The sequence below is a fragment of the Myiozetetes cayanensis genome, unplaced genomic scaffold, assembly GCF_022539395.1.
Source record: "Myiozetetes cayanensis isolate MyiCay16 unplaced genomic scaffold, myiCay2020 scf17, whole genome shotgun sequence".
Taxonomy (NCBI): Eukaryota; Metazoa; Chordata; class Aves; order Passeriformes; family Tyrannidae; genus Myiozetetes; species Myiozetetes cayanensis.
The window spans coordinates 11221498-11247338 of NW_026087378.1; the positions used below are offsets into that span (position 1 = coordinate 11221498).

Below are 25841 nucleotides of genomic sequence, written 5' to 3' on the forward strand. Positions count from 1 at the left end.
CGCACTCAGCTCACAAATCTGCTGTTCCTCCTGATGGGAGGAGCGGCCAGATTCTGAAGTCACATAAAAACAGGGTTGTGTTCACTTTCCAAGTTAATTTCATGGTGTGTTAGTCTCAGCCCTGGCGCAGGGTTGGTGGGCGATGGGCTGCCCCTCTGCAGCGAGGGCACAGGGGAGCTTTGCTTGGAGGGAGAGGAGCAACACTCCAAAAGGGTCTTACACTTGCACGTGAACGTGCTGCCATGCAGCGACACATCTTGCTTTGGGGGAAGGTGAGAAATCGGAAAGTCTCTGCTGGGAGCTGAGTAATTGGCACCTGCTATTATTGTGTCCCTCCTCCCCCTTTTAATATCTTGTTTATAGAGATACCTCTCCTACGGATCTCATTACACAGCCACAAAGCACGATTCTTTAAAAAATACATGCATTCCTATTCATGGAGGGTCTGAATGCCTACCTCCTTCAGTTTCCAGGAGGAGGAGGGATGGTTTTGGTGGCATCCAGGCATCTTTCCTCACTGCAGGGCAGAGCCCCTGGCGCCCATGAGGAGACAAGCTGTGCCCTCACCGTACCTGGACGGAGATGTAATTCTTCCATTAATACGGAACCTGGCAGGCACTTGGAGTGGCTGGGAGGGGAATTTTGTCTTCTTGTTGTTTTAGGCCTGGAAGCAAGGGGTTGTGTTGGCTGTTTGAGTGATGTTGGCTTGATCTCCATCGGAGCTTGCACGGTGACATATATTACTGGAGAGCACGAGAGGCGACGTTCAGCATACGCCCCTGGGATCTCTGGTGCAGTGAATCCCATTTCTTTCTCATGCATCAAGTGATATGTTTAATTGGTTTTAACAGTTTTGTCCTTGTTCTTTTATTAGTGGGTTGTGGTGCAAAAGGAAGCTGGAAGCGTTTTTGGATCCTGTCCTGGGTAATTCGGTGACTAAGTCTCGCTGAGCTTCATCTCTGTGCAGGTGCAGTGATTTATCTCCTGCAGGGGATGTGGTGGGAACAGCGTCTCTTCCTCCTCCTCCCAAACACACGTGTGGGGAAGGAAGAGGTGGAGAGGGCAAACTCACATTTGTGACAATTGTTTTCTGATTCGTTTCATCACCTTAAAGAACCTAAAAAAATGGTAAAAGGAGCCTCAGAAAAGAGGGCATTGCAGCAAGCCCTGGCAGGGATGTAATCTCTTTTCTTCATACGGAGGTATAAAGATAATTCCAATCGGGATTGAAACAGCGGATGGCAAATAATTCTTGAACAATCCGCTTATGGTGTTCCAGGATGCGAATGAAAACCACTAATGGGATAAAGAAGGATCTAGATAATTATCTCGACTGCATTAAATCCCATCCTTTCAGGAGAATACCCTTGTGTGGACACCAATTTCATGTGTATCAAATGCTAAAGCTGACTAGACATTTTCAAAGCTGGTTGATTCCAATGCAGCCATCCCTGCTTGGTGATCACATATCTTTTATCTACCTGGTGGGTCCTGATAAATCTGATTTCTGGTCTCTGCTGTCCTGGTTCCTTTTTTCCCCCTCCCCACAACAGGTTAAAGCTGTGACACACATTCTCTCCAGGGCGGATTTGAAACCTCCTTCATCTTTTTCTTCTTTCATTTGGTCTGCTGTTTTGGGAGACTTCCTGGGGTTTTTTTCCCTTTTACAGCTGGTAGTGCTGTTGTTTTAAATCTGGCAGAAGAGCTGCATACAATATTAAGGTGTGCAAGATATTTTTTAATTTGGTCCATTTCTTTTCCCCCGTCAAGAGCTCTGCCTTGAAGTGTGGGGATGACACCATGCTCCAAAACAAACCCAGTTGTACAGTCAGTTAATGAGGCTCTTTGTTGTAGGCTCTTTGCTGCCTTTGTGTTTGAACCTAATGGACACCCCATGGATGGAGTGGAGGATGGCAGGAAGAGAAAGGAACAGTTTTGTGGAGACTGAGACCGTGACATTTGGATGAGGTTAAAAGTGTTCAAAGCTTTGTGTTGCAGGAACTCTGTTCTCTGTGACCCCATGCTGTTTGGAGGTGTGGGCCACAAAAACACACTTCTAAGAAGGTGGGTGTCAGAAATGCACCTCTAGGAAGCAGCTGGATCTTCATTATCCCCTGTCAGCTCGGGCGGCTGCATTTTCCATCTGTCAGAGAGTCGTTTCTCTTCTCCAGCCTCACACCAAGTGTTCACCAAGTGAACTGAGGCATCCCTGAGCCAGCTGCAGCATCCAGGCTGTGTGTCCTACATTGGGAGCTGGGCTGGGGACTTTCAGCTGAGATGGCTGCCCACGAGCCATCCTCCAGCTGGAAGAGGAGGATTGGCAGTCAACATCATTCCTTTGCACTCTGGAGGACAGATGCTGTTCGTGGCTGTCTTGTCAGGGAAGGGCTCCCATCACTCATATGGGAGTGCTCAAATGTAGCTCCTCAGTGGCAGAGCCTCCGAAACCACAAGGTTCCCATCTCCACTGCCACGGCAGCACTGTTCAGGCTCAGTTGTCTTTTGTAAGTACAGAAGGGCTTCCTTGCTTTTAGTGAGAAGTCAAAGAAGAAATGCTATCCTGTCCAAGGTGGATTTGTGTTTCCAGTCTCCTTCATATCTCATAGAGAGGTTACAAGGGTCAGTTTTGTGCTAAAATCCAAGGAGCTGGTATGCCCATTTTGGCTGTGGACTGGAAATTGCCCTTGGCACCAGATTTGCTGTTCACATGACTGTGAGCTGTCACTTGCCTGTCCCAACTAGTGGGTGTCTTCAGAGGCACATGAAGCTCAGCCCTTCCATGCCAGGCTTAAATTTGGGACAGGTAGGCTGCACGAGGGTCTGATGTGCCTTTGGGCACACCCCAGTAAGGCCTTTGCTGAGCAGGGCTGTGTGTAAACGAGAGGATACACGGTGTCCTTGCTGCTTCTGGAAGGCTCTTCAAGAAACCAGTCCTATCAGAAATGTGGTCACCTTGTTTTGGTGACATTCTTCTTGAACAGCAGCCCTTAAACTGAATTGCTCACACAGAAGAGTCATTATCAAGGTTTCCTCACCTCCTGATCACAGCTGTGTCCCCTGGGGCTCCAGGAGCAGGGCTTAACTTTAACAGTAGTGCCTGGTGCAGGCTTTTGCCCTAAAACCACCCCCATTCTGCAAGAGGAGTCTGGTGAGGTCTGACAGTTCACCCCTAAAAATCAGCTGATTCCTGCGTAAGGCAGGATTCTCATCCTACACGCTCTTGACTTGCAGAGAGATCTTGGTGGGGATTTTTAGCTGGTTCTTGGCACCTGGTTAGCAGAGTTGCTTGTTGAAGTCTCCTTTTTTCAACCTGGTGCTGGGATAGAGTGGTTCCTGGAGCTGTTGTCCCGAGTTGTTACCTCCATGGAGCATTATAAATGATCTCCTGCCATCTCCTGCTCGGGTGAGCACAACCCAGAGAGAAATGGTTTGTTTTTTCCGGGTGTCTGCACAGCTCCCGAGTGACTTGCACGATGCACACACAGAGAAAGGCAGATACTTCACGTCTCTTTGGAAATCTGTCAAGGCAGTGGCAGATCGCTTAGCCTGAGTCGTGTGGGCTGTTCATAGCTTCTAAAATGCAGGTCAAGGAGTGTTGCTGTAGTAGTTAAAGGTCAGGCAAAATTACAGCCTTTAGCCCTTCGTAGCAGCTGTGGTCATCAAAGGAGGTGTTTTACTTGTGGGATTGAAACTTCAAGCGCTCACCTCTTGTTCCAGAGCACTGGTTAATTATTCTTCAAGCCTTCAAACCAAAGGTGGCCATTTCTGCAGCTACCCCTGATGGTGCTCAGAGGCCCCACCCGAGATCAGGATCCTCTCTAGTGCACCCTGAATGCCCTGGGTGCACTGGGAAGCCTCCTGTGAAAGGCTGGGCTGGGAGAAGTGGGCCCATGTAGCTGAAGCAGTTGTCAGTGGCAGAATTTAAAATCCACATCTACTCATCAGCATCATTTGATGACCAAGATCGCTGAGATGCTGGCATTTGGGGGAGGTCATTTGCATCAGATTTGGTGGAGTGGATGAAAGGGAAAGGTGTTGGCAAGAGAGGGCTCTTAGGTGGGTAGAATTCAGGTTGCCAACCAGTGCAGAAAAGGTCAAGAACTTTTTTATCTACTGGTGTGTGGCACAGCACAGGGGTGAGAAGGTGTGGGTTTTATACATGCTCTCTTGTTTAGTTTGGCTTCCAGGCGAAGTCCTTATCCCCTCCTGCTGCCAGCTTCCTCGGAGTTACCCTCTTTCCCTCTGCTCTGCCTACATTTCTTGCTGTGATTTCAATTATTTATACCACTTCTTTTGCCCTTAAACTGCTCCACTGCCTGTGCAGCATGGGAGCAGCTGTCGCTTCCCCAGCCCGTTCCGCTGATGTGTGAAGAGCCCATCCCTGTGCACACAACTCGTTAAGAGCATTTCAGGGCTCTTCTGTGTGGGCAACTATGTGAATGTAAAATTGCAATTGGATCTTATCTTATGGAAGGTTTCGAGTGCGGCTGGTGAAGTAATGATCTCCTTATTAATACAGGGTAGCAGGAGGGAGCTGCTGGGGGTAACAAGGGGAGGGAAGGAGGGGTTTTGCAAAGGAGTATGTTCCCTCTCTTTGGTGAAAATTAAGCAGTTTGAAACTGCCTAATTTTAGAGGCATATTCTCCTCTCAGTTACATCAGTGTGCATTTGGAAGAACCTCGTTAAAATAATTAATTTCTTTGTAACAGAGGCTGGTGTCACAGAGGAAGCCCTGGGTGACAGGGAGGCACAGCCTCACCCGCCAGCCTGGATCCAGATCCACAGCTGGGAGAGACAAATTCAGCCCTTCAATTTTTTTCTTCCTCAATTTTACCTCTGCAGCATTAAGCTTGGAAAATGAGCAGAAAATGTTTTAATCCCTTTCGTCATTGCTGCCATGTTCAAACTGAATTAACTCTCATCCAAAGCGAGCCTGTGCTGTAGGAAACATCTGCCGTGGTCCAAATTGTGTTTTGAGGTCAGAATTAAAATGTATGTAACTGCTGAGCAGTGAACAATGGATACTCAAACCCTGCCCTTTGCCAGCAGTTGTTTTGCAAGACGTGATTTGTATGAGTCCCTTGTACCTGTGCAGGTACTCGAATGTGTTGCTGGAGTAGGAGTCAGCACAACGTGTTTGCAAGAAATCATGGTTATAAGGTGAAGTGGTTTGCTGGAAAGTTAAATAATTTCTTATTTCGAGCCTACGTTTGTTTATTTATTTGACTTGTACAAACGTTGTTTCTGGAGTGTACCAGTAATTGCTGTGAGGATGCAATTCTATTCATGGCACATCTTTGTCAGGGGCAATATTTATGTGCAGAACAGAAATATTTGTTCTCCTCTTGGCTCCTCCATCCAGTAAGTTGACGTGAGCTCTCGGGGAAAGTACCGACAATTTTTAGAGCTGCTCTAGATATAGTCCTTGCAGAATTTTTTGATTGTGTAACTGAAAAGAGCTTTTGAAAAGATAGAACAAGTCTCAAGTACAGACTGGCCAAGGAGAGGCTGGTGCTTTGCTCTATGTGATGAGCCTTCAGTCTGCTGATGAAGAAAAACTAAAGCTCCCATTTTACAGAGTATCATCTGAGGGCCAGGACTCTTGGGGTGTATTTGAGTGCCTGGGCTTCCTGTCTTTTTTTTGGGGTAAAGACCACTCAGGTTTGAAAAAAGTGCTCAAGTTCTGTAAATTGCATACTGTCTTTCAGCATAAATTGCAGATGTAATTGCAAAATAAACTGAGGAGTGACGGACAAAAATGAATAAGGCAGAAGTTTGGGCTGGACTTGCTGTTTGTTAATGCCATATTTTTGCTGCACAGTAGCAAACATTGGTACCACATATATTTCAGGGGTTAGTTACATTGCACTGCCAAATTTCTAATGGATTAATGGACATTTTTGTTCAGGCTGGGGGCTCCTGGGGCCCCAGAGCAGTAGGGTGAGGATGGTGGCAGACGTGGAAGTGAATTGATGAAAAGCAAAGCCCTTCTATAAAGCTGGCTGGGTGTCATTCACACAGGAGGGAAATCAAGGCACAAGGAAAGGTTCCCAACCTGCCAGGTGCATCAATCCCTTTGGAACCTCGCTCTGACCATCCCTCCTGCAGCCCCTCAAACACAAAAGCCGTGCCTACGGAAGGATGGGTTTGCATTTCTCTTCTGGCGTATTTGTTACTAAGGAGCGGCATTTATTGTGTTTCTCTGAGAGGTCTGCACTTGCTCAGGGCTCGGAAGTTCTGCAGCCCTTGTTCAGGGCTGGGAAGTTCTGCAGGGCTCGGGGAAGGAACCTGGAGCTGTGGGAGCTGCCAGGAGCACGGACAGAGAGAGCATCCAAGCCGCAGCATCTCACCCTGCTCAGCTGTGTGTTCTCCAGCAGGGCTCCAGTGCTGGACAAAATACACGTGTTGGGGGGCAGAGAGTGCCAGAGCCTTTCGAGGAGAGCAGCACTTGGCCATCAGTGTGCTCAGGGGTTGGGTGGATTGATTGTGCTGCTGTGGAGTCCCGGGCGGGTGAAGGGGCAGGGGTGGAGGTCACACCAGGGGCTGCTGTGGGCACAGAGGAAAGAGGGGGATGTTTGTGCTTTGTGGCACCTCTTTTCCTACTGTGGAAAAAGCTTCTGTTTTGTGTGCCTGTGTAAATGCTCTATAGCCTGTGACTACTTGGAGTAGTTGCTCAGAAATTGATGGTGAATTTTTACTGTCTGCAGACAGTGTCTTCAGGTTCCAAGGATTCTTCTCTCGGTTTGTGATGTGGTTTTTTTACTGCATTTAAATGAGTTATTTTATATAAATTCTTAGTATTTATAAATTCTGAGTATTGGCAGGCTTACAATCGCTTTCCTTCTCTTTCCCCCCTCCCCCTCCCTGCCTGTTTTTCCTTTTTTTTTTCTTTTCTTTTAATCTTGTTTTTTCTAAGGAATTGAAGCCGTGTCCTTCTTCCCAACAGCTTTCAAACTCCTAGTCTTGCTTTAGCCCAGTTAGGCCATGGTATGGAGACCACAGAGATGATCTAAAATCCTCCAGATATTTTGAAGGAGGGCAGAAAAGAGATTTGTTGATGGCTCTGACAGAGGATAGTATGAAGTCCTCTGTCAGGCGTGGGTGGATCTGTACAGAAGGCATTATCTCCATAGCCCCAGTCACAAGAAATGCTTTGATCAAAGCTTTTGGTCGAGTACAGGATGCCCAGGTGTTGGGTCCCCCCTCGGGGTGGGGTTGCAGGGGTTTCTGTGGCTTCTCTGCACCCATCAGCAGCTCAGCCCATCCCTCTTAAATCCTGCCAAGTACAGAATATAAACAAGACCAAGGTTTTTTTGTTCCTTCTCACACCTCTAGCAGGGGTTAAAAGTAACCACAGAAAGAAAACGAATTTTTTTTTTTTTTGTGGGGCGTTAATGGGACCATCCATTGCTGGATCCTACCTGTGGCCAGAGCCTCATTCTCTAATTTTTGTTGCTCTGACTGCTTTGTTTTTCCTTCATTGCAATCAAGATAATGCAGTACAATAGTGCACTAAGAATTCCAGCTATTCAATTACCTTTCAGAAGCTGACTTAATTGGCTCCTTAAGTGATAGCTCTCTATTGTGTGCAATCAGCACCACTCAAGGAGGGAGCAGGAAGAGGAGAAGGACTTTGTTTCTAATCAATAAATAAAAGTCTTTGAAATAATGCTGCTTGCAATTTGTATCACAGGTTAAATTACGCCGGAGATGATCACCTGCACCTTGCTTGAGGGGCACGGCTCTAGCACAGTAATAAAGCTTTGCTATCCACAGCCACGTGGACTATTTCACTCTGTGTTTCCAGTTAATCCAATATTCTCCCCTTGGATTTTTTTTTTTTCCTTTCCCAAGTATTAGAGAAAACCAAAACCAAACTGCTGTGGAGCCTGGCACAGATGGTTTGGGAAAGTCTGATGTATAATGACTAATCATTTGTTTTGCACCTCATAAAGTATGCAAATGAATGTGATACCTGATGATAAATAATTCAAAGTGGAGATGCAAGGCAAGGGGAGATTATAGAAGGAATAAATATATGTAAACCAACTTTAAAAAAAAAAAAAGCAATCTCGAAAGCCTGAGTTTTTCTTCCAAACCACAGTCCATGGAAACAGCTACTTCTTGCTGCAGGTTTGTCTCCAGTGCTTGAATCCAGGGGACTTTGGGCCAGCAGGACTTCCAGTTCATAGTCAGAGTTTGGCCAAAACTACAGATCTCAGGAGCTGCCACCCTTGCACAGCTCTGTTGCACTTCAGGTCATCACTGATCCTTGGTTTAGGCAGCACAAAAACTTTGCCAAGCTCACCAGGTTTCTTTTAGATATATATATTTTGTTTTCTTTTTTTTCCTAGTTAGTGGGGGAAAAGTCCTGAGCTGCTTCATAATTTCATTAAAGCTAAAATTAGTAGTTATAATACACTATTTAAAAATATTTTTAATCCAGAAAGGTCTTCTTGAGATTGCAAGAGGCACAAGACTGGAAGCCATCCTCAGACCTCTGGTGCTCCCACTGCTTGGGGCAATTTCAGCTCCCACCCCTGAATCCATCCCCTTCCTAGCCACTGGAGTAGGTGAGAACTCCTGGCAGTACAGACCTGTGAGGAATCACAGGTTTTAATGTTTAAACATCCAGTGCACTCTTGGGTAGGGTGCATGTCTCTCTGCACTGCAATTCCAACACCTTCTGCACACGTAGGGAATTTCATTTGGTTTGGGGGAGCACCCATGGGATGTTCTTTGCAGGGATTGGCCAGTTTAGACCAAACTGGGATTTAATTGATTAAAGATGCTTCTTCCTTTGCTCCCTGCCCCATCCTGAAATGGATAATCACCCCTCAGTGCAATGTTCTTGCTGCAGGAGGGAAGGTGGTGGTGATCCAGATTTATCATCCTGCACCAAAAGAGCAGCTTTTAAGATCATGGCAGGTGTCGGCTCGCAGGAGTTTTGAGTAGACTGTGGAGGAGGTAGGTTGAGTTTGCCCTTTTATCAGCCAGAAATAGCGATGCTGAAATGTCCTGGTCCAGCTCAGCGTTTGGCAGCGCTCCCTAAATTGCCAGCAGCCTTCTCCTGGCAGCCGCTGGCTGGTGTCAGGCGCCTTCGTGCCCAGACACCCCGACAAGGCTGTGTTTGTTAGCAGAGGGTTGGTACGGTCTTGCCTCGGTGGAGGAGTGCAGCTGAATGGTCATTTTGTGGTGACAGCAATTGCAGTTTCACCCTCCAAGTGCTTTACTGATGATCCCAAGTGCCGGGTTGATTCCAAAGTGCTTTTTGCACTTCTCAGTGGCAGCACTGGGAAGGTGTGTGGCACCTATTCACCAGATGCAGCAGCTGTCGGTTTGCTCGTAATTTTGTCTGTGTTGAGTTAAGCAACATAGAGCAAGAAGGGAAAAGAAGCAACTTTTTAGTTGCGAATTTACTCTGTGGCTTCCCTGGCTCCTGGGAGGAGCTGTTATGATAAAGTCTGATATATTTTCACATCTGCCTATGAAGAATGTAGGATTTATCTTTCAAATGAAATTTGCTCTGCTGTGCTGCCAGCAGGGTTTTTGTTGGTTTGGGTTTTTTTTAGTAGCTATTTTTGTGAAATATAACCCGAGAATTTGTATTGGCTTAACACTTAAAATGTAGCCAGGGGAAGATGGAATATTTGTCTTTATTGTATTTGTTTCTCCTGTAATGAGACATTACTGTCTGTCGTAAAGGAAGCGGTCCTACAGCCCAGGGAGCATGCCCAGTGATTTTCTGCTTGCTCCATTAGCTCGTGTGCAGACCTCCTGATTTTTTTATGTGCATGTGCTTTTCTACTTGTTTAATCCTGCCAACTGCTCTTCTGGTTGGAAATCCATTTCTATAATGCTGGGTATTACACAAATTTGTTGAAGCTCTTAATGCAGATAACGGGGAGGGGAGATGAGGCTGCTTTGCCCAGTCAGCCTGAGCCAACTTTCTGCTTCCCATCAGTCACACAGAGCTTTAGCTGCAGCTCGCTGAGGGCACAAAATGCACGCAGTAAAGAAAAATAAAGTTTAAGGAACAGCTAGAGTGCTGTAAATGTCGCTTGGATTTTGATTTACGAAGTCCAAGCACAGCACAAATTGGATGGCTCACTGTGCCCTGTGGAAATCTCTTTGTCTGCCTTTTTTTGAAATATTTCCATAACTGGTAATCATGGGATTGTAGCAAAAAGCCCTTCTGTAAAGAGCTTTTTGGTCACTGCTGCTGTTTACTATGACTCTGCACAGTGTGTTGATCACAGCTTCTCATTCACGGGAATATTCACTGGGAATTGCAGTGTGGATGCCAGCAGTGGGGCTTCCCAGCCCTGGATTTCGGGAGTTGTGTGTGGGATGCTTTGGGGACCAGAGCTGGGATGGTGAGAGGCGTCTTCCCTCTCCGGGCGCTGTGTGTGATTTGTAGTGTTTGTGGGGCTGTTTCCAGCAGAACTGAGCACATCCCTGCCTGTTGTACTGTTCTAGTTGTTTTAATCTGTTGAATTCATCCGTGGCACTTTGCCTGGTGGAGAGCGGTGGGAATGTTGTCAGCAGTGGCAGAGAAGGATGCCAGGCTGCTTTTTTATTATTATTATTGCAGTGAAGCCATACAAAGTCCAACCAGGACCTCATGACTAAGGTCTGAGTAGCTGTCAAGCATGCACGTTTTGTTTAAGCAACGGTGTAGGCGACCTGCTTAAAGTTCAGTGTGAGTTTATGTATTTGTGTTGACTTCTGACTTAACTGTCCAGTTCTATTAAAAATAAAAGGAATAAAAGCATTCTGGCACTCTTTGGTAGCTACAGCGTTTGGAAACTCTTCAGCTTCTCTCTCTTCTCTTTCCTGATTTCTTCCCAAGAATAGTCGCAACACTTTTCTTTTTTAGGACTTTGTCCTAATAATTACATCTGCGAAGATCCGCTGGGATGGGTTATCCCACAAGCAGGATTATGCCCTTAAATGGAAAATAAGCCGCCACAACAGCCAAAGTTTGGGGGAAAAAAATACTATTTTGGGAAAACTAAGTTGCTAAATGTGTTATTCCATGTTGTGGAGCTGCACAGTCAGGAAATGCTTCTTAGTGCAGGGAGGAAATGCTCATGTCTTCTAAATGCTCGTTGCATTCTTTTTTAATTGCCCTTAAAATAGGAAAACATGTCTCTAATTAAATGCCATCCACTACCCCCTCTGCCAAAGGGACGGGAGGTGTGAGAAAACATTCGAGGGAGATGGGGAGGCCAGTCTTGCTTTATGAACTCTTTAATTTATTTGCTGGCTTCTGCTCCTCCCTTCCCCCCCAGGGCCAGTGTGGGTGCAGGTCCTCTCCAGGCCGCCCGTGCAGCTCCCCGGCCCTGCTGCCTCTCAGCCAACCGTTTGGGCTAAATAATCCAATTAAGCTTTGCAGCTTATATAACTCCCTTGGCTTGAGGCGGCAGCCGGACTGACGGGGATAGAAAGCACATCTGGAAATGGTGTGCGCTGAACAGGCTGCCGTGGACGCAGCCAAAGTGATTTGGACAAATTTGCTCATACGCACAAGATGTCCTTTGAACAGCAAGATGTGTGTGCACTGTCTCTTTGCTGAAGAAGTTGAAGTTAGAAAATGCTCCTATAAATTGTTGCCCTGGCTGGGAAACATAGCTGGCCTTTTTTCCTCCCCCGTCGCCTGTGGAAGATCATCTGGGTCTTCCTTTTCAGCCCCAGAGGATCAGCCAGGCCCTGTAGTACACTGGTCATAAATAACACATTTTTATTTCAAAGGTGGGAAGGACCTCCAGCATCATTTAGAATGACTTCTAATCTGCTACCCATCATAGGAGTTGCTTTTTATTTAAACTGAAATGCAACCTGGTGAATAACTGGAACACATCTCCAAAGAAACAAACAGGTATTTTTTCTGGGAATTCATAATAACCCTGGTAATTTATCCTAATGGTTAATGACACTATTAACACATGGGCATTTGATGTTGGCTTGAGGGTTGGGGAGAAAAAAGAACTCAGTCATTCCATATTTCAAGTACTGTGGCTGGCACAAGCTTAGAAAAAACCCAGTGCACGTTTTGGCGCTCTCGGATGTCTGCTCTCCTGTTGGCATCCATTACTCTCCGTAGGGAAGCTATGGGCATTAACAGCAGAATGCATTTCCCTTCATATGCGGTGATATGTGCTTATAGCTTCGTTTCATAGTCTGCTGTCTAATGTTAAAGAATTTATTTGTCACTGCAGGTGTGCAGGCCTGGCTTAGCGCTCACGTCCTGCCCGTTCCTGGATGCTTGCACGGCTGCCTCTTTGACACCTCCCAGATCTGTGTGGGGAAGGGTTGTAGGAACATCAACCCCCCCATATTTTGATATCACACACACACACACTCACACACACACACACACTCAGCTCCTGGGCTTGTCCTCAGGAAGACATGCCCAGGGAATTAACTGCAGTCGGTGTGCACTGGCCAGGTTGCCAGCGAGTGGTGCCAGAGCTGCAGGGGTGCTGAGGGTGGTTTGGCAGAGGGGACATCACTGGGACACGGCAATGCCAAAGCAGTGCTCTGTGGCATTCTGACCCCACTGTGGCTTTTGAAGTGGCTTGGACGCTTCTGGGCAGTGCCCAAGAATATGCACCTTGTCAAAACCCTCCATGCCAAGGAGGTGGTGCAGAGCACTGGGTGGCTCTTCTGGGGCTGCCCCTGTCTGCACCAATGTAGGGTTAATAAACCCTTGACCTGTGCTGATGGCAACACCCTGGATGACAACATCCAGGATCCCTTCAGTATCTTTGCACTGGCAGGGCTTACTCTGGTTTGCTATGGAAAACTCCAGGTATTTCTTCTAGTGTGCTGAATTATAAGCCTTTGATGATGCCCCTGCTCTCACTAGGTTTTGGGTATGGCCATGGGGGTCTTCTAGGAGTATCTTCTTAAATGCCTACATACAAAGTCATGATCTCACAGTTTATACATTTTGGCTTTTTTCCATGGTCATAAGACTAAATAATGAGTTCCCCAAAAGAGATTGTGTATCTTGAACTGCTCCTCCCAGCCCATGACTGCACTGGAGCTCTTCCGTCTCCACTGCTCCCTCCGACATGGTTTTGCTGGCAATGAAGACACAACTCTGCTGCCACTTCTTCCACACTGGTGCTATATCCAACAGGCTGACTGCCTGCTCTTGATGTTTTATTCCTAAAGAAGACAAAAATTGGATTAGATTTTTCTCAGCTGTGCACAGTGGTGATCCTGGGTAACAAAGCTGATCCGTGTGAAGGAAGCTCTGGGAAGCTGGGAACAAGGGTAAGTTATTAACAGGGGACTCACTCAGGGTGATTTGCTTTATGGATGTCTCAAAAAGGCACTCCAAAGGATGAACTGACTGCTAAGCATTTTTTCACATGCTCAGATGACAGCTTTTAGTACTCAAAGAGATGCTGAGCAGCCTCAGTGGTCGGTGAGAGACCCTTTCCAAAGCGATGTTTGGATGCATCAGGGTTGCCTAAAGCACCTGAGTACAGAAATTACCTCTTCGGGAACCGAAGTCCAATAAACCTCTTTGTACACAGGGAACAAGGGCTCAAATTACACTCTAAATACTCGTGCTGAAAATTTTAAGGGCAGTTGTGTTGTGGGTGAGTCATGCTGCTGTTTTCCCTGGGCCGTGCTGAGCCTCACTCCCCCGTGGTGGGATTTTTCCTGAGTTTTGACCTCCTGGCACCCCTGGGACAGGCAGACTGCAGCGAGCGGGGTCAGGCCCTGTGCTCCCTCCCTCCCACTGGTGTAGTTTGCTGTGATTTCTGCAGTTTAACTCCTTCAGTACCGGCTGTGGCTTTGCTCAGATGTGCTTGGGGTCTGTCTTATGCAAAAGACCTCTCCCTCCTCTCTCCCTCCTGTGCCTCTGCCAAGTGGCCATGGCCCCTCTGGAGCTCTGTACCCACTCTTGCCTTCCCCTCACACCTCCTTGAGTAGGCAGCCTGATCTGATGTCATCCTACACATGCTCCTGTGAGGATGTGAGGCCGCACTGGTGCTTTCTGGGCTGCATGAGATGCAACTCTTTCATCGTGGAAAACTCTCTCCATGGGCTCTGACACTGTTTGCTGGGCACAGCTTGTGGGTTCCTGCAAGGAGACTGGGGATCTTCTCCTGGCAGCCCATTTTGCATTCTCCTGGCAGCACCTAAGCACGTCAAATCTCTGTAACAAAGCTTCCCTCGGGGTAGAAGGTCTGGAAAACTGATCCACAGCAGCCCACATAGCCATTAGGCTACCTTATGCGTGGCACCAGTAAAGGTAACTGTGTGTGAAATACTGGAAACCCAAATCCATTTAAATAGACATGTTCAAAGGGAATGAGAGGTGTGAACAGCACATCTCTGCTCACAGGGAGCGTAAAGTGTCCTCTGCCAGGACTCAGCAGCACTTTAAGAATAGTTGTGAAATTAAGCATAAATACCATGGCCTTGTGGGCCCAGGCTCTGGGAAGCACACCTATTTTTGGAGGTGGTAAGCAGCAGGCTGTAAGGCTCAGGGCATTGCCTTTAAGCCTTTAGGTAAACCTGACATTGCAAGAAAGCAAAACCTCTAGGGATGTGGTTTCACAGCCATTTAAACTGTTCTCCACTTGGGCTGTTGTCCAAAAGGGCATCCTAGTTCCCCTGTGCTTCCTTTGCATCACTGGCTCGGTCAGCTGGATGATCTGACCCAAAATTAAGCCAGCAGTGAGGATGCTTACTTTTCCAGCTGGATCAGTGCATGGGATCATGGGGCTGGCTGGGTGTTGGTGCCCTCTGAGGAGACACAGAGTGCAGGCAGCACCCTGCCCATTTTGGCTGGAGATCACCAAGAGCTACTCCTGACAGCTTGCCCTGAGCTCGGCACGGGGGAGTGGGAGATGCCAGTAACATTTCAGAGCAGCAGCTTGTTGAGAAGCTTTCAGGCGTCATTTAATAAGCAACCAAAGGTCTTGGCAGTAGGACACCCGCGTAGTCAGCATCCTCCTCCCCTCCAGCTGTTTATTTTCTACCCTTCAAACGTCCTGCAACCCCCACCTTGTGCTGTGCCATCACCAGCATCTGTGTTGCCTCTCAGCTGAGCTGGTCTGCTGGAATAATGCTGCTGCTGCTGCTGCTGCTGGCACAGGGCTGCAGGGCAGCTCTGCAGCTGGGCTACTCTGGGATGTGGAACCAAGGCCTCCTGGTTCTGGGTTAGTCCTGTTGCTGGCAATTCGGTAATTTCATCTTTGTGCTCCCAGTGATGGGTTTCCTGCAAGGGGGAGAAATAAGGGCTTTTTTTCACACTCTAAAGCAGCTGGTCTGGTTTTGTGGGAGGGGGTGTTGACATTCTTTGATAACCCTTTCTCATGTTTTCTTGGCTGATGAATGACAAAAGGGAGAAGTGGGTCTTCCTACTCTTTTAGCGGTATGTTTTTCTTCCCAGGAATTATCCTAGCATATAAAATGAAACAAGAGCCCTCAGATAGCATCAACACTTATAGTTGGTCTAAGTGTGCTATTTAATGGCAATGTCTTGTTTTTCCTCCAGAGAGAAGAAAATGTACCCCATTAAGTGCTTGTGTTACAAGCCTGCACCCCAGGGGATAAATATTTCAAATATTAATGCTGAGTAATTTTAAAAAGGTTCTGCGTGCCTTTTATTTCAAGCATTCTCCAAATTATTTAAGACTGCTAAAACAAAATGCTATTCAGATCAGCTCATCCCCATGATCAGTATGTGATTTTAAAATCTGCTTCTACCCAAGAGCACGGTCGTGCATCCGATCAGGCGTCGGTACAATGGGGAAATTGTGATCTGTTTGTGGGTGCGGATCCGTAGGTAGACAAGATGTACAATTTACATACACAGCGGAGCGAGGGGAACACTCAATATCCTTTCACTCCAGTACAGTCACATGCATTGCAAATGAGTTACTCTTTTGGAAAAAGAAGTCAAACCTGACTTGCATTGAAGTTCTCAGCTATTGGCATCGGCAGAGCCAGGGACTCCAGCCAGAACTTCTGTGATTTCCTTGATATCCCTCTTAGTACATCGCTCTAACTTCTCCATATGTGTTCTCTGGTTTATAACACACCAGTACTTTATTTTGCTGTTGTAAAATTCTCTCATACGCTCGGCCCTGCCAAAAGCTTCATATGTTACTGATTAAACAAATTCCCCCTGTTCCAGGATTTCGGCTGTTCCGAGTCCGGTGGCTGCTTTAGTGGAAGGATGAGTGCGATGGTCGATCGCACAAGGAGGTGGGGGAATACGAGGTCCCGGCACTTATTGCTGCTAATCAATAAACTCACCTCCACTTTGCAAAGTGGAGCTGCTTTTTCCACCAGCCAGTGCCACATCTCTCCTGAGATGGGCTGAGCTTGTCCCTCAGCTGCAAAGTGCTGGTGGCTCATGGTCATTTGCGGTGGGGGGGGGGACGATGATGATGTTGGATTTTAGTAATATTGGGAGAAGGATTAGCAAGAATTTCATTTCAACTCCTTCACAGGCAATTAGCGACAGCTGCTGCTGGAGAAAGGGCGTGATGATTAACACAGTGACCTTTTTCAAGGATTGACTTCCCTTCTTGGAGGGATTCCTTTCGGACGGACTTGGGAGCCGTTAGCACTGAGCACAGAGTGGGATGCGTGGGGGCCTTGGGGTTTGGTGGAACAACGCCTCCGCTTCACTATTGGCTTAATTAGGTTGTAATCAAAAGGGTTTTCCTCTTGGGCTGCGAGGCATTTGCTCTGCTTCAGGGTTTCTCCTTCTGTAAAGCTCCAGAGCTGGGCCCTGCCAGCACCCTTAGGGACACGGTCCTGCACACTCCAGCCATCAGCTGTTCCTCTGGGACTGTTTCAGTCCACGACATTTTACTCGCTAGCTTTGCTGCTTGTTGTGAGAACAAGGTGAAAGGCAAAGAAATCCAGTCCAGAGGTTTGGTGAGAGCCAAACAAATCCATTTTGGGTTTTTTTACTGGGTGTGATGGTTTGCAATCCAGCGTGGAGCTGACGGCTGCAGGTGACAAGGAGAACAGCCCATGGCATGGTCAGTGCCCGGAGCAATGTGCCTGGAGCTCAGCGATGCACGGACCAGGAGCTGCAGGTTCCTGCATGTGCATTTTCAGTTCAGGAGAGCAATGTGCTGTGAGTCTGTTTCTGCTGCCCTGGGGTGCATCCAACAGCATTTTCCATGCCTATGCCATGGAAGAACAGTGCATTAGGCAAATGCATCTTCTTTTAAACCATGCACGGGTTTGTTTGGTAGGATTGACCACATGTACAAGCTTTCAGCCTTTTCCCTTCCCTTTTTTTCCCTTCTTTCTTTCCACCCCTCAGGTTTGCCTGTGTAATGTCCTCACTTAAAAATCCTGTCGAGCTGCAATTATTTTGAGGTTTAATGACCCGTGATTTCTGTAATGCTTTATTTTGTTCACTTTCAGCATGTTTTTATTCCCCAGTCAAATAAAGAGTATTAAAAAGCCCACCAAGAACAAAGCCCTCACTTTCCATTTGAGAGAAAAATGCTTCGAAAGCCATATTTGTGCTACACAGGTAAATAATTAGATTGCTAATGAATTAGGTTTGCTTTGAAGACAAAAGCTTCAGTGTTCCTAATTAAGTTGTAAGGAGACATAGAAATGCTGGGTCTTTCTCCCAAGGAAGAGGAGGCTGCCAACCCAGATGAGGGCAGGAACCACTGGCAGGATAGTGTTTTACCCCACCTTAGGCTCAGCACCTTCCAGGTCTTCAACATTGTTTAAATTCCTCAGTGAATTCAGAGAAGTAGTACACTTTCTCTGTGCAACACATTTCCTTTTATCAGTTTTGAATTAATATTTGAATGGGATGGTTTCTTACTCCTACATTTTGAGACAAGGAGAATGGAGGTCTGTGATATATTTTCATTATATCACTCTATTTTATATGCTTTTCATCATAAGCCCTATTATCATGCCCATCCTAAGATGAATAATCTCATATATATTTTTTCTTTCCTCATAGAGACAGGATGTTTTCTTTTTTCAGGCCTTTGATCATTCTTATCACCCTCTCTAAAGCCCCTTTTAAGTCTGTATTAATACCTTATTTTAGAAGAGGTGAAAACTATTCTGGGACTAGGCAGCATAATTTTAATAATGTTATAATCATCGTACTATTATCCTTCATCCCATTCACTAAGCACACTAACACCTTGTTTGCCTTCCTCTCCATCCTCCTTTTTTCCCTGGATTGCAGCTGCCTGCAGAGCAGCATCGAGACACTGAAGCTGTGATCTCCTTAATATTATTAATTAAGAACCATGTGAAAAATACCTTAACTTCCCCTGCCCAGTTATTTTCCATCTATCAGCTTTGATGTCAGTTTGCTGTTTTGTTGCCTTTTCTCCTCATTATTTGCTTCATTTCAGGCTTTGACAAACTTATCTTCTTGTCAGCTCCGTATTTGTCTACTTCATAAATTCACCTCCTTCCCCAGATCCTCACTAAATCTATTAGCTGGTGAGTTTAATACCAACCCTTATGGCTTCCTCTGGATAGTTAACCTTTTGCTATGATGAAAATTCACTGTTTAATCCCATCTTCTTTCTCTTTAGATCAATGGCAGTATTTGCCCTCTTCCCCTCTCCTCCTCAGCTGTTTTGCAGCGAAATGAATTGCCCTCCGATTTCTCTGTCTCATAAATCCCTTGAAGGGGTTGATGAAAACCCCAGGACAAATCAGAAGCACTAGTTCCTTTGTCAGAAGCTGATGGTGGTTTATACCTGCCGGGAATTTCCTCTCCTGCCAACGCTTTTGTTTGGCAGGTGAAACCCAAGGGATTTGCAGCGATCTCGGAGCTCTTTGTATCCTTTGGTGTGATTCACCCACTGAGCTGGGCTGCAGAAAGAGATCCCAAACCTGCTCTGCAGGTACCCAAGAGCAGTCTGACGGCTTCTGCTGCCTCCTCTGCCCTGATCCAAGACATTTTAGGCAGAGGTGATGGGCATTACTGTTTGCTTTCCTAATCTTTGAGTTTCTACATCCTTGCTTTGGAGCCTGCATCCTCCCTGCAGCTCCCTGAGGGGCTCTTGGGTCTGTGTGGAGACACTTCTGTGACTTGTTCTCCTCCTTGGAATGGGGATTTACAGTGTTCACCATCTGTATTATGTTTTACCATCCCCAAAATGGGAAATCTACTCGTCCCCATGCCTGAAAACTTACTACTTAGGACTTAAAAAAAAAAAAAAGCTTATTTTTTGAAAGATCTGCATGCCTGTTGTCTGAACTGAATCTCAAATGCAAACAGTTGCTCCTACTTTTGAATAACGAGGCGCAGGGGATATGAATTTTCCTCTTTCCTTCTGGTGACGTGCGTGCTGAGACAACATTAAACTCCAGCGAGGAGCAGCGCAACAGAAATATGATCAACACCTACTGCTGCAAAAAGAAATAGTGACTTAAAGGTGCCCGTGTTCCCTCGGGAGGGACCGTCAGTGCAGAGATGCATTGCATTTCTATCTCATTACGTGGAGCTGCTGAAGGTTGAAATGCTGTTCAATATACCACAGGCTCTTATTAAATGGCTGTATTAAAGAAAGCAGCACACACACACTCAGACACACACACACACTAGATTGGAGCTGGGCAAAGCGCTGTCTTTATTTGAGGATCATTTTTTCAGACAGGCTGACTTTTAATAAGCCTCTTGCTCGGGCTGATGTGTTGGCTCAGCGTGACGGTGATGAAGTGGGATGCTCAAACCCAGCAGCTGACCCAGGGGCAGCACAAGAGCCTCTGTGGTGCTGGCCTGAGCAGCTGGGTGGGCACTGACTGCAAAGAGTGGCTCCTCCTGCCATCGCCCACCTGGGCAACCAGTGCCCTTTACCGGATAAGAAGGGTGGGTACTGGTTTTTGTAAGATGCCACAGACTCTTGGTGCTCCAGAATGGCTCTGTGTCCAATCAGGACAGCACTTGAGCACAGCTGGAGTGTAGGAGTGGCACCAAGGGGTGTGTTGTGGTGGTAGTTACACCAAAATACATTATTCAGCCCCAGTTCAGGATAGCTCACACTGTAGGTAGGGACTGAACTGAAACAAAGTGTAAATAAAGGGCAGAAGATGAAAACAAGGAACTAAACCATAGCTGCTGTTTTGATGACTGCTTTGACCACTGGTGACCATTATGCTCCATCCCTGGAAGTGTTCAAGGACAGGGCTTGGAGCATCCTGGTCTAGTGGAAGGCATCCCTACCCATTGCAGGGGAGTGGAATGAAATGAGCTTTAAAGTCCTTCCCAACCCAAACCATTCTGTGACTCTGGTGACTGCCAGTGCCAGTGTCACAATCTAACCCAGCCTGATTGCTTTGACCTGGGAATCCCATGTGCCACTTCTCTGCTTCCCTGGTCCCAGCCCTGCCTGAAGCTCTCCACACTTGTAGCTGTTTTCCCAATAATAATCAGCTTTCTAGGGGTACTAAAGATTCTACTTTCCGTGTTGAACTTTCTGTCTTGGTGGTGACCACAATTTATAACAGAATATACTTAAAAAGACTTGGAAAAGTTTCTTTAAAAATTTGTTTTGCTTTAAAAACATTTTTTCTTAAAAAAAAAGTAAAAACCTTACAATAAAGAAACTTAAGGTATATTTTTTTAAGCAGCAGGTAGAAAATGTCTGTTTTGACTGAGTATCCAGGTGGTTTGGGACACAGTGGAGATGTAAATGTCACATAATGTTTACTGAATAGAGCATCCGTGTCTGCTGTGTGGTGATGGCACTGCTCACACTTTCTGTGGGGAAAAATCAGCCCCCAGCAGGATAGTTGCGACTGCTGGAGCCTTTCAGGAGGTCCACCCTGCCAGATACCACCCACTCCTCAAAGTCTGGCCTCGACAGTATTTGATTTTCTGCTGATGTGTCTCTCTTCTTTGTCATCTCACAGGAGCACCATTAGTGTTTCTTTAGATTTGAAGGAAAAGAGCTCCTTAATCTTTATCCTACCTGGCAAGGGCAGTGACTTTGGGGGAGATATATTTGATGCTGAGCTATCTTCTCTTTTTCTTTCTGCTGCTTAAAAGAGCATTTTTTCTGTCACAACTTACCTGTAGCTCCACATACCCTGAGAGAGTCTCTTCCCAGTGTTTTTTGGGTCGATGATTCAGGGGGGAATTTTTTATGATGAGTGTGTAAAGCTGGTTTCTGCGTCCTACAGCCAAATAACCAAAGGGCAGCGATTTGCTTGTAATGCTTTTAACTGCTTTTAAAGTGTTTATTGTGGAGCTACTGCGATCCCTGTGTACCTGTGTGCAAAGTGCCCGACACCTGTGTGCTGCACCAGCCATCAGATTTCCGTGGGAAGCAGGGCTATTCCATTTTTTTGCAGCTGAATTTAATTCACCGATACGGCACAGTGACTCCCTCTATCCGTTTTAATGGTCCAGTGGAATTCTGTTAGCAAAGGACCTAATGAATGTTGCGATTCAATCAGGGCAATCTAGAGTGTAATGCGTGGAGCAGTGCCAGCATTATATAAATCATTAAACATCAAAACGTAAAAGGAAAAAAAAAATTCCCTAATCATCATCTGAACTCCAGGAGCTGCTGTAAATGGCTGGGCCCTGGTTCCTGTGCTTCACTGTTTGCATTTTTGGATAACATAGATGCTGTAGCATGGGGAGGGGGTTGTTCGTGTGCTCTGGAGACCCCCCAGGCCCTTGCAAGCCCTAGAGGGGGAGCAGTTATTTATTAAAGAGGTGCTTTAAACAAAATGAGGGAGAACAGTCATTACAGAGAAATTTTCTGTAGGCAGTTTGATTTTCTGCTCCAACTTCACTTACACTGTAAGGGAACTGCACTTTTTCTTGGCTCCTTTCACCCTGGGAACTCTTGCGACAGCCGGTCAAAAGGTACAGTTATTCTCTTGGAGCCGAGATTTTATGGAGATAAACACTTTAGAGGTTTGAGGGTTGTTTTTAGTTTTTAAACCAAGTCTCTTGAAAGTCTTCCTAATGAGAAGCAAATCCAGCTAGCAAAGCCTTTGCTCTTGCTTCTGAAAAGATTGAATTGGAGGGAACTCTCTGGTGTTGGCCGTGGGTCTGCCCTGCTGGGGGAGGTTTATTGGCAGAGAACAAAACCAGAAGTAATTGGGCCTGAAATATGGACGTGTTTAAAATGCACCACAGACTCCCTGGGAGGCTGGAGTGTGATTGGAAAGAAGAGTGCAAAATACAGAATTATAACATTCCTGACTGTATATATAGATATACATATATATATTTGTACATGTGGATGACTGTGTGAGATTTCAAGGTGGGGGTTTTATTGGCACTGGACTGGTTTTTGTGGCCATCTGCTGGTTTAGGACCAGATTAGGTATTTTGCTTTCACTCATAGACTGAAAATGGATAAGCAGAGTGGACACAGTTGTCCCAGCCCTCACCTCTGCTAGCAAACATGGTTTGCACTTAATAGTCACTTGAATAAGAGTGAAGCCACAGAATTCTCCATCGTGGAGAAATACTTTTTATTAAACAGGTGTTGTCTTGCATGGACAAATCCCTTGGGAAGGCTACAGGAGCTCAGCTCTGTGGGGCATCCATAAGGCCCCTGGGGCATCCATTAGCCCCACCAGCGTGTGCCCATCTGCTGCATCCTGGCTGCTGGGAAATCACAGGATCACAGAATGTTCCGAGTTGGAATGTTTCAGGAGTTTCAGCTCCTGAAGGGGTCTATTCAAGCCATCCCTGCCCGCTGCTTCACCAGTGGTGTGTGTTGTTGCTCAGCAAACCCAGGACAGAGTTCTCAGCTAAGAAAATGAAGCCTGGCAGCTGTGGCTGGAGAGAGAAGGGAGCGTGGGGGGACATTGGTCAGTGAATGACGCTCAACTGGATGCTTTCTGTGGCCTCTGTCCCTCAGCCTCAGGCTGCTCCCTACTCCAGGGATCCCCCCTCCAGATCTGCTCCAGTGAGCATGGGATGGACAGATGGTGACTGGCACTCAGCTGTGCCCAGCGCTGCTTCCCCGCCCTGCCGAGCACCGGAGGATGCTTGATGCCCTCCTGGAACTTCACAGCCAGCCTGCTTCTAAAAACAGCTTGTGAAAAACCACTGAGTGCAAATATGGGCCCTGGCAACGTGAGAAATGGGTTCTTTGCAGGGCCCTGGCCATGCACCATGTGTGCTGCAATTTTGAGAGGTTTTTTGGTCTCCCAGGTCTGTCCTGCAGCCTGTCACCTAACACCTTCTTTCTTTCTTAAACCAGTATATTTTAAGCCCAAAGCAATGTGTTCTCTCTAAAAGAAAAAAAGAAAAAAAAAAAAAAAAGAAAAGCTCAATCTTTTTTGTTTAGATATAGTTATAGCTGTTATAGCTGGGAGTTTTTGTCCTGCAGTGCGTTGGGTCTGGGGATATTTTAAGAGCTCTGTTATCTTGTGCTGTGAGGGAATACAATAAATATGTAGATAGCGAGTGCTGCTGCTTTGGAAGGTAAGTAAAGGCTCTGTGCTGAACTGACACGAGCTGAAAAATTTGTTCAGCCTAATTAGCAGCAAATCACTTCTGTGTCCAACCTTGCTTGTAGAGATGGGAGCCAATTCCCCTCTCTTATCCTCTGCTGCCCTTCGTGGGTTTTCAGAGCCCTCCCTGGCTGAGCAGTGAGGGTTTTTGTGAGGACACCGATCTGCAACCACGTGTCACTGCAGGCTGACGAGTGCAAAATTACTGGAAATTCATGGGAAACTGTACTCCCATCTCGGGCTTTGTCTAGGATTGTTCAAGCTGTCATCAGGACCAGTCATGATCGATCAGCTTTTAAATTTCATGAAATTTTAATTAAAGAATGGAAAGCCCGCGAAGACATCGTAGGACAAGAGTGCTGGAAACAAATACAATTTCACTTCCAACCATTAGGCAGAAAAGCAGCAAATGGTTGACTGCACATCACCATTGCAGTCTAAGGAAAAGTACAGCTTTTGGCTTCAGCGGGCAGGTCATTAGTGACTGAATAATCAGTGACATTTCCCTTCTAAATCTGACACAAATGAAGTGCAGTGCTCTGGAAAAAGCCATTAAGTGCAAAGCCTCGCCTTTACTCTGCTCCAGGTATTGCAGAACAAGTTCTAATGGCAGCCTTTAGCTGTGATTTGGCTTTGATAGCATCCATGGGATAGGAACCCCCCGGGATGCCAAGAGCCAAATGCTTCCAGCCTTGCCCGAGCCATCGTGCCGTGCACAAACAGAAAGTGAGACTTGCTCCTTGCTGGCGTTCACAGACGCGGCCGGTAAAAGATACAAGTAGGAAAACCTGTAATCTGGAATACTGGAGAGCTGAAAGGTGTATTCTTGTGCCTGAGAGGTACCAGCAGGTCTTACTCATCGTGGAGTCAATTTAGAGCTGATATCCTCCTGTGAGTTCCTGTGGCAGCTCTCAGAGCTGGGTGTTAACCTGCTTTCCTGCACGTTTGAAAGCGTTTTCTCGATGGGAGTGGAGGGCGAGTGGCACCGCACAGGAAAAAGGAAGGACTGGTCTTGTTTATGCCTGTCCTTGGCTTTCTCTGAATAACGTGTTGTCAGATGGACGGAGTAATCGAATGGGTGTAACTTCCTCTGCTCCCTCCCCGCGTGCCATGGCTTTGAAAATAGTGTCAGAAGGTTAATAGGAGCCAGACTGCCTTGGAGGGGGACTTGTGCTAAAGCAGTGAGTCTTGAAGAAGATTCTTCTGGGGGAAAAGAGTGAACAAGAGAAACTTTTCCTAGGCAAAAGCATTACCAGGATCTGGACTGGGAAGCACTGTTGTCTTGGAAACTCTGTGCTTTGGAGCTGGATGTCTGATCCTCAAAATTCCTTTTTCTTTTTCTTTATGGACCCCAAAATAGAAGTTGTTGATGCAGTCAGTGTATCTTTTTTTCAATTGCTTTGATTTATATTTAGTCCTGCATTGGGAAGTTCCAGTGCAGTATTTTTGGTCATTAGCTCTCCTGGTTGTGTTTGGGTTAAGAGTCTACTATTCAGAGGATAAATCTGTTCTGAGTATAGTCCTGTGAGTTATGGTTGTACTGAAAACACATGGGTGACCACAGATAAAAGTGTATTTTTAATGAACAGTTTCATTAATAATAGGGAAAAAAACATCCCAGGAAGGTTTGTTAGTGCCTCACCAATTCCACTCCCAGCTATTGAATAGTTAGTTCCAGCTGAAGGCTCTTGTTTTATTGCCTAAGCAGGGCATGGGAGAAGATGTTGTTTCAAAACAAAAGGCTTTGTTGCCTTATCAGAAGTTTCTATTTTATATATTAGGTTTATGATGCATCTTTAAAGTTTGTATCCAAACACTTGAATTTATATAAGCATCCAGGCAGATATTGCCATGTGATGTTCTTTATCCTGACATGTTTTGGGGAGGTTAGATTCCCAAGATCTCTTTTGACTCTTAAAATTTGGGACTCTCTTCTGAAGTTGGAGGAGGTGCAGTCTGAACCCTCATCTCACTGCAGAGTAACGTTTCCCCTTGCCAGCATCTCACTTTCCATCACTCAGGGTCCCAGGATTGTCCTCTTTTCCCAAGTAACAAGTGACAGGACAAGGAGGAAACAGCCTCAAGTTGTGCCAGGTGAGGTTTAGATTGGATATTAGGAAAAAATTCTTCATGGAAAAGTCTGTAAAGCATCGGCACAGGCTGCCCAGGAAAGTGATAGAATCACTATCCCTGGAGGAATTTAAAAGATGTGTATGTGTGGCACCTGGGAACGTGGTTTAGTGGTGAACATGGCAGTGCTGGGTTATCGGTTGGACTTGATGATCTTAGAGGTCTTTGCCAATTTAAACAATTCTATGATTCTGTTTCTACATGACCCAGAACCCAAGTCAAAACAGAAAAAAGGGAGT

At 46.3% G+C, this 25841-nt stretch overlaps 1 protein-coding gene across 2 annotated transcripts in view; it reads left to right on the forward strand.

Annotated features, from left to right (window-relative positions):
* The window catches only part of MGAT4B (alpha-1,3-mannosyl-glycoprotein 4-beta-N-acetylglucosaminyltransferase B), a 50463-nt gene that overhangs the window by 9267 nt on the left and 15355 nt on the right, over positions 1–25841 (forward strand). The window contains exon 1 of one of the 2 annotated variants that reach the window (XM_050311947.1): positions 25314–25566. The exons of the other annotated variant lie outside the window; for it this stretch is intronic. Coding sequence (XP_050167904.1) covers positions 25329–25566 — 238 coding nt within the window. The 5' untranslated portion in view covers positions 25314–25328. Of the gene's footprint in view, positions 1–25313; positions 25567–25841 lie in introns of those variants that run through there. 2 annotated transcript variants of the gene reach the window in all.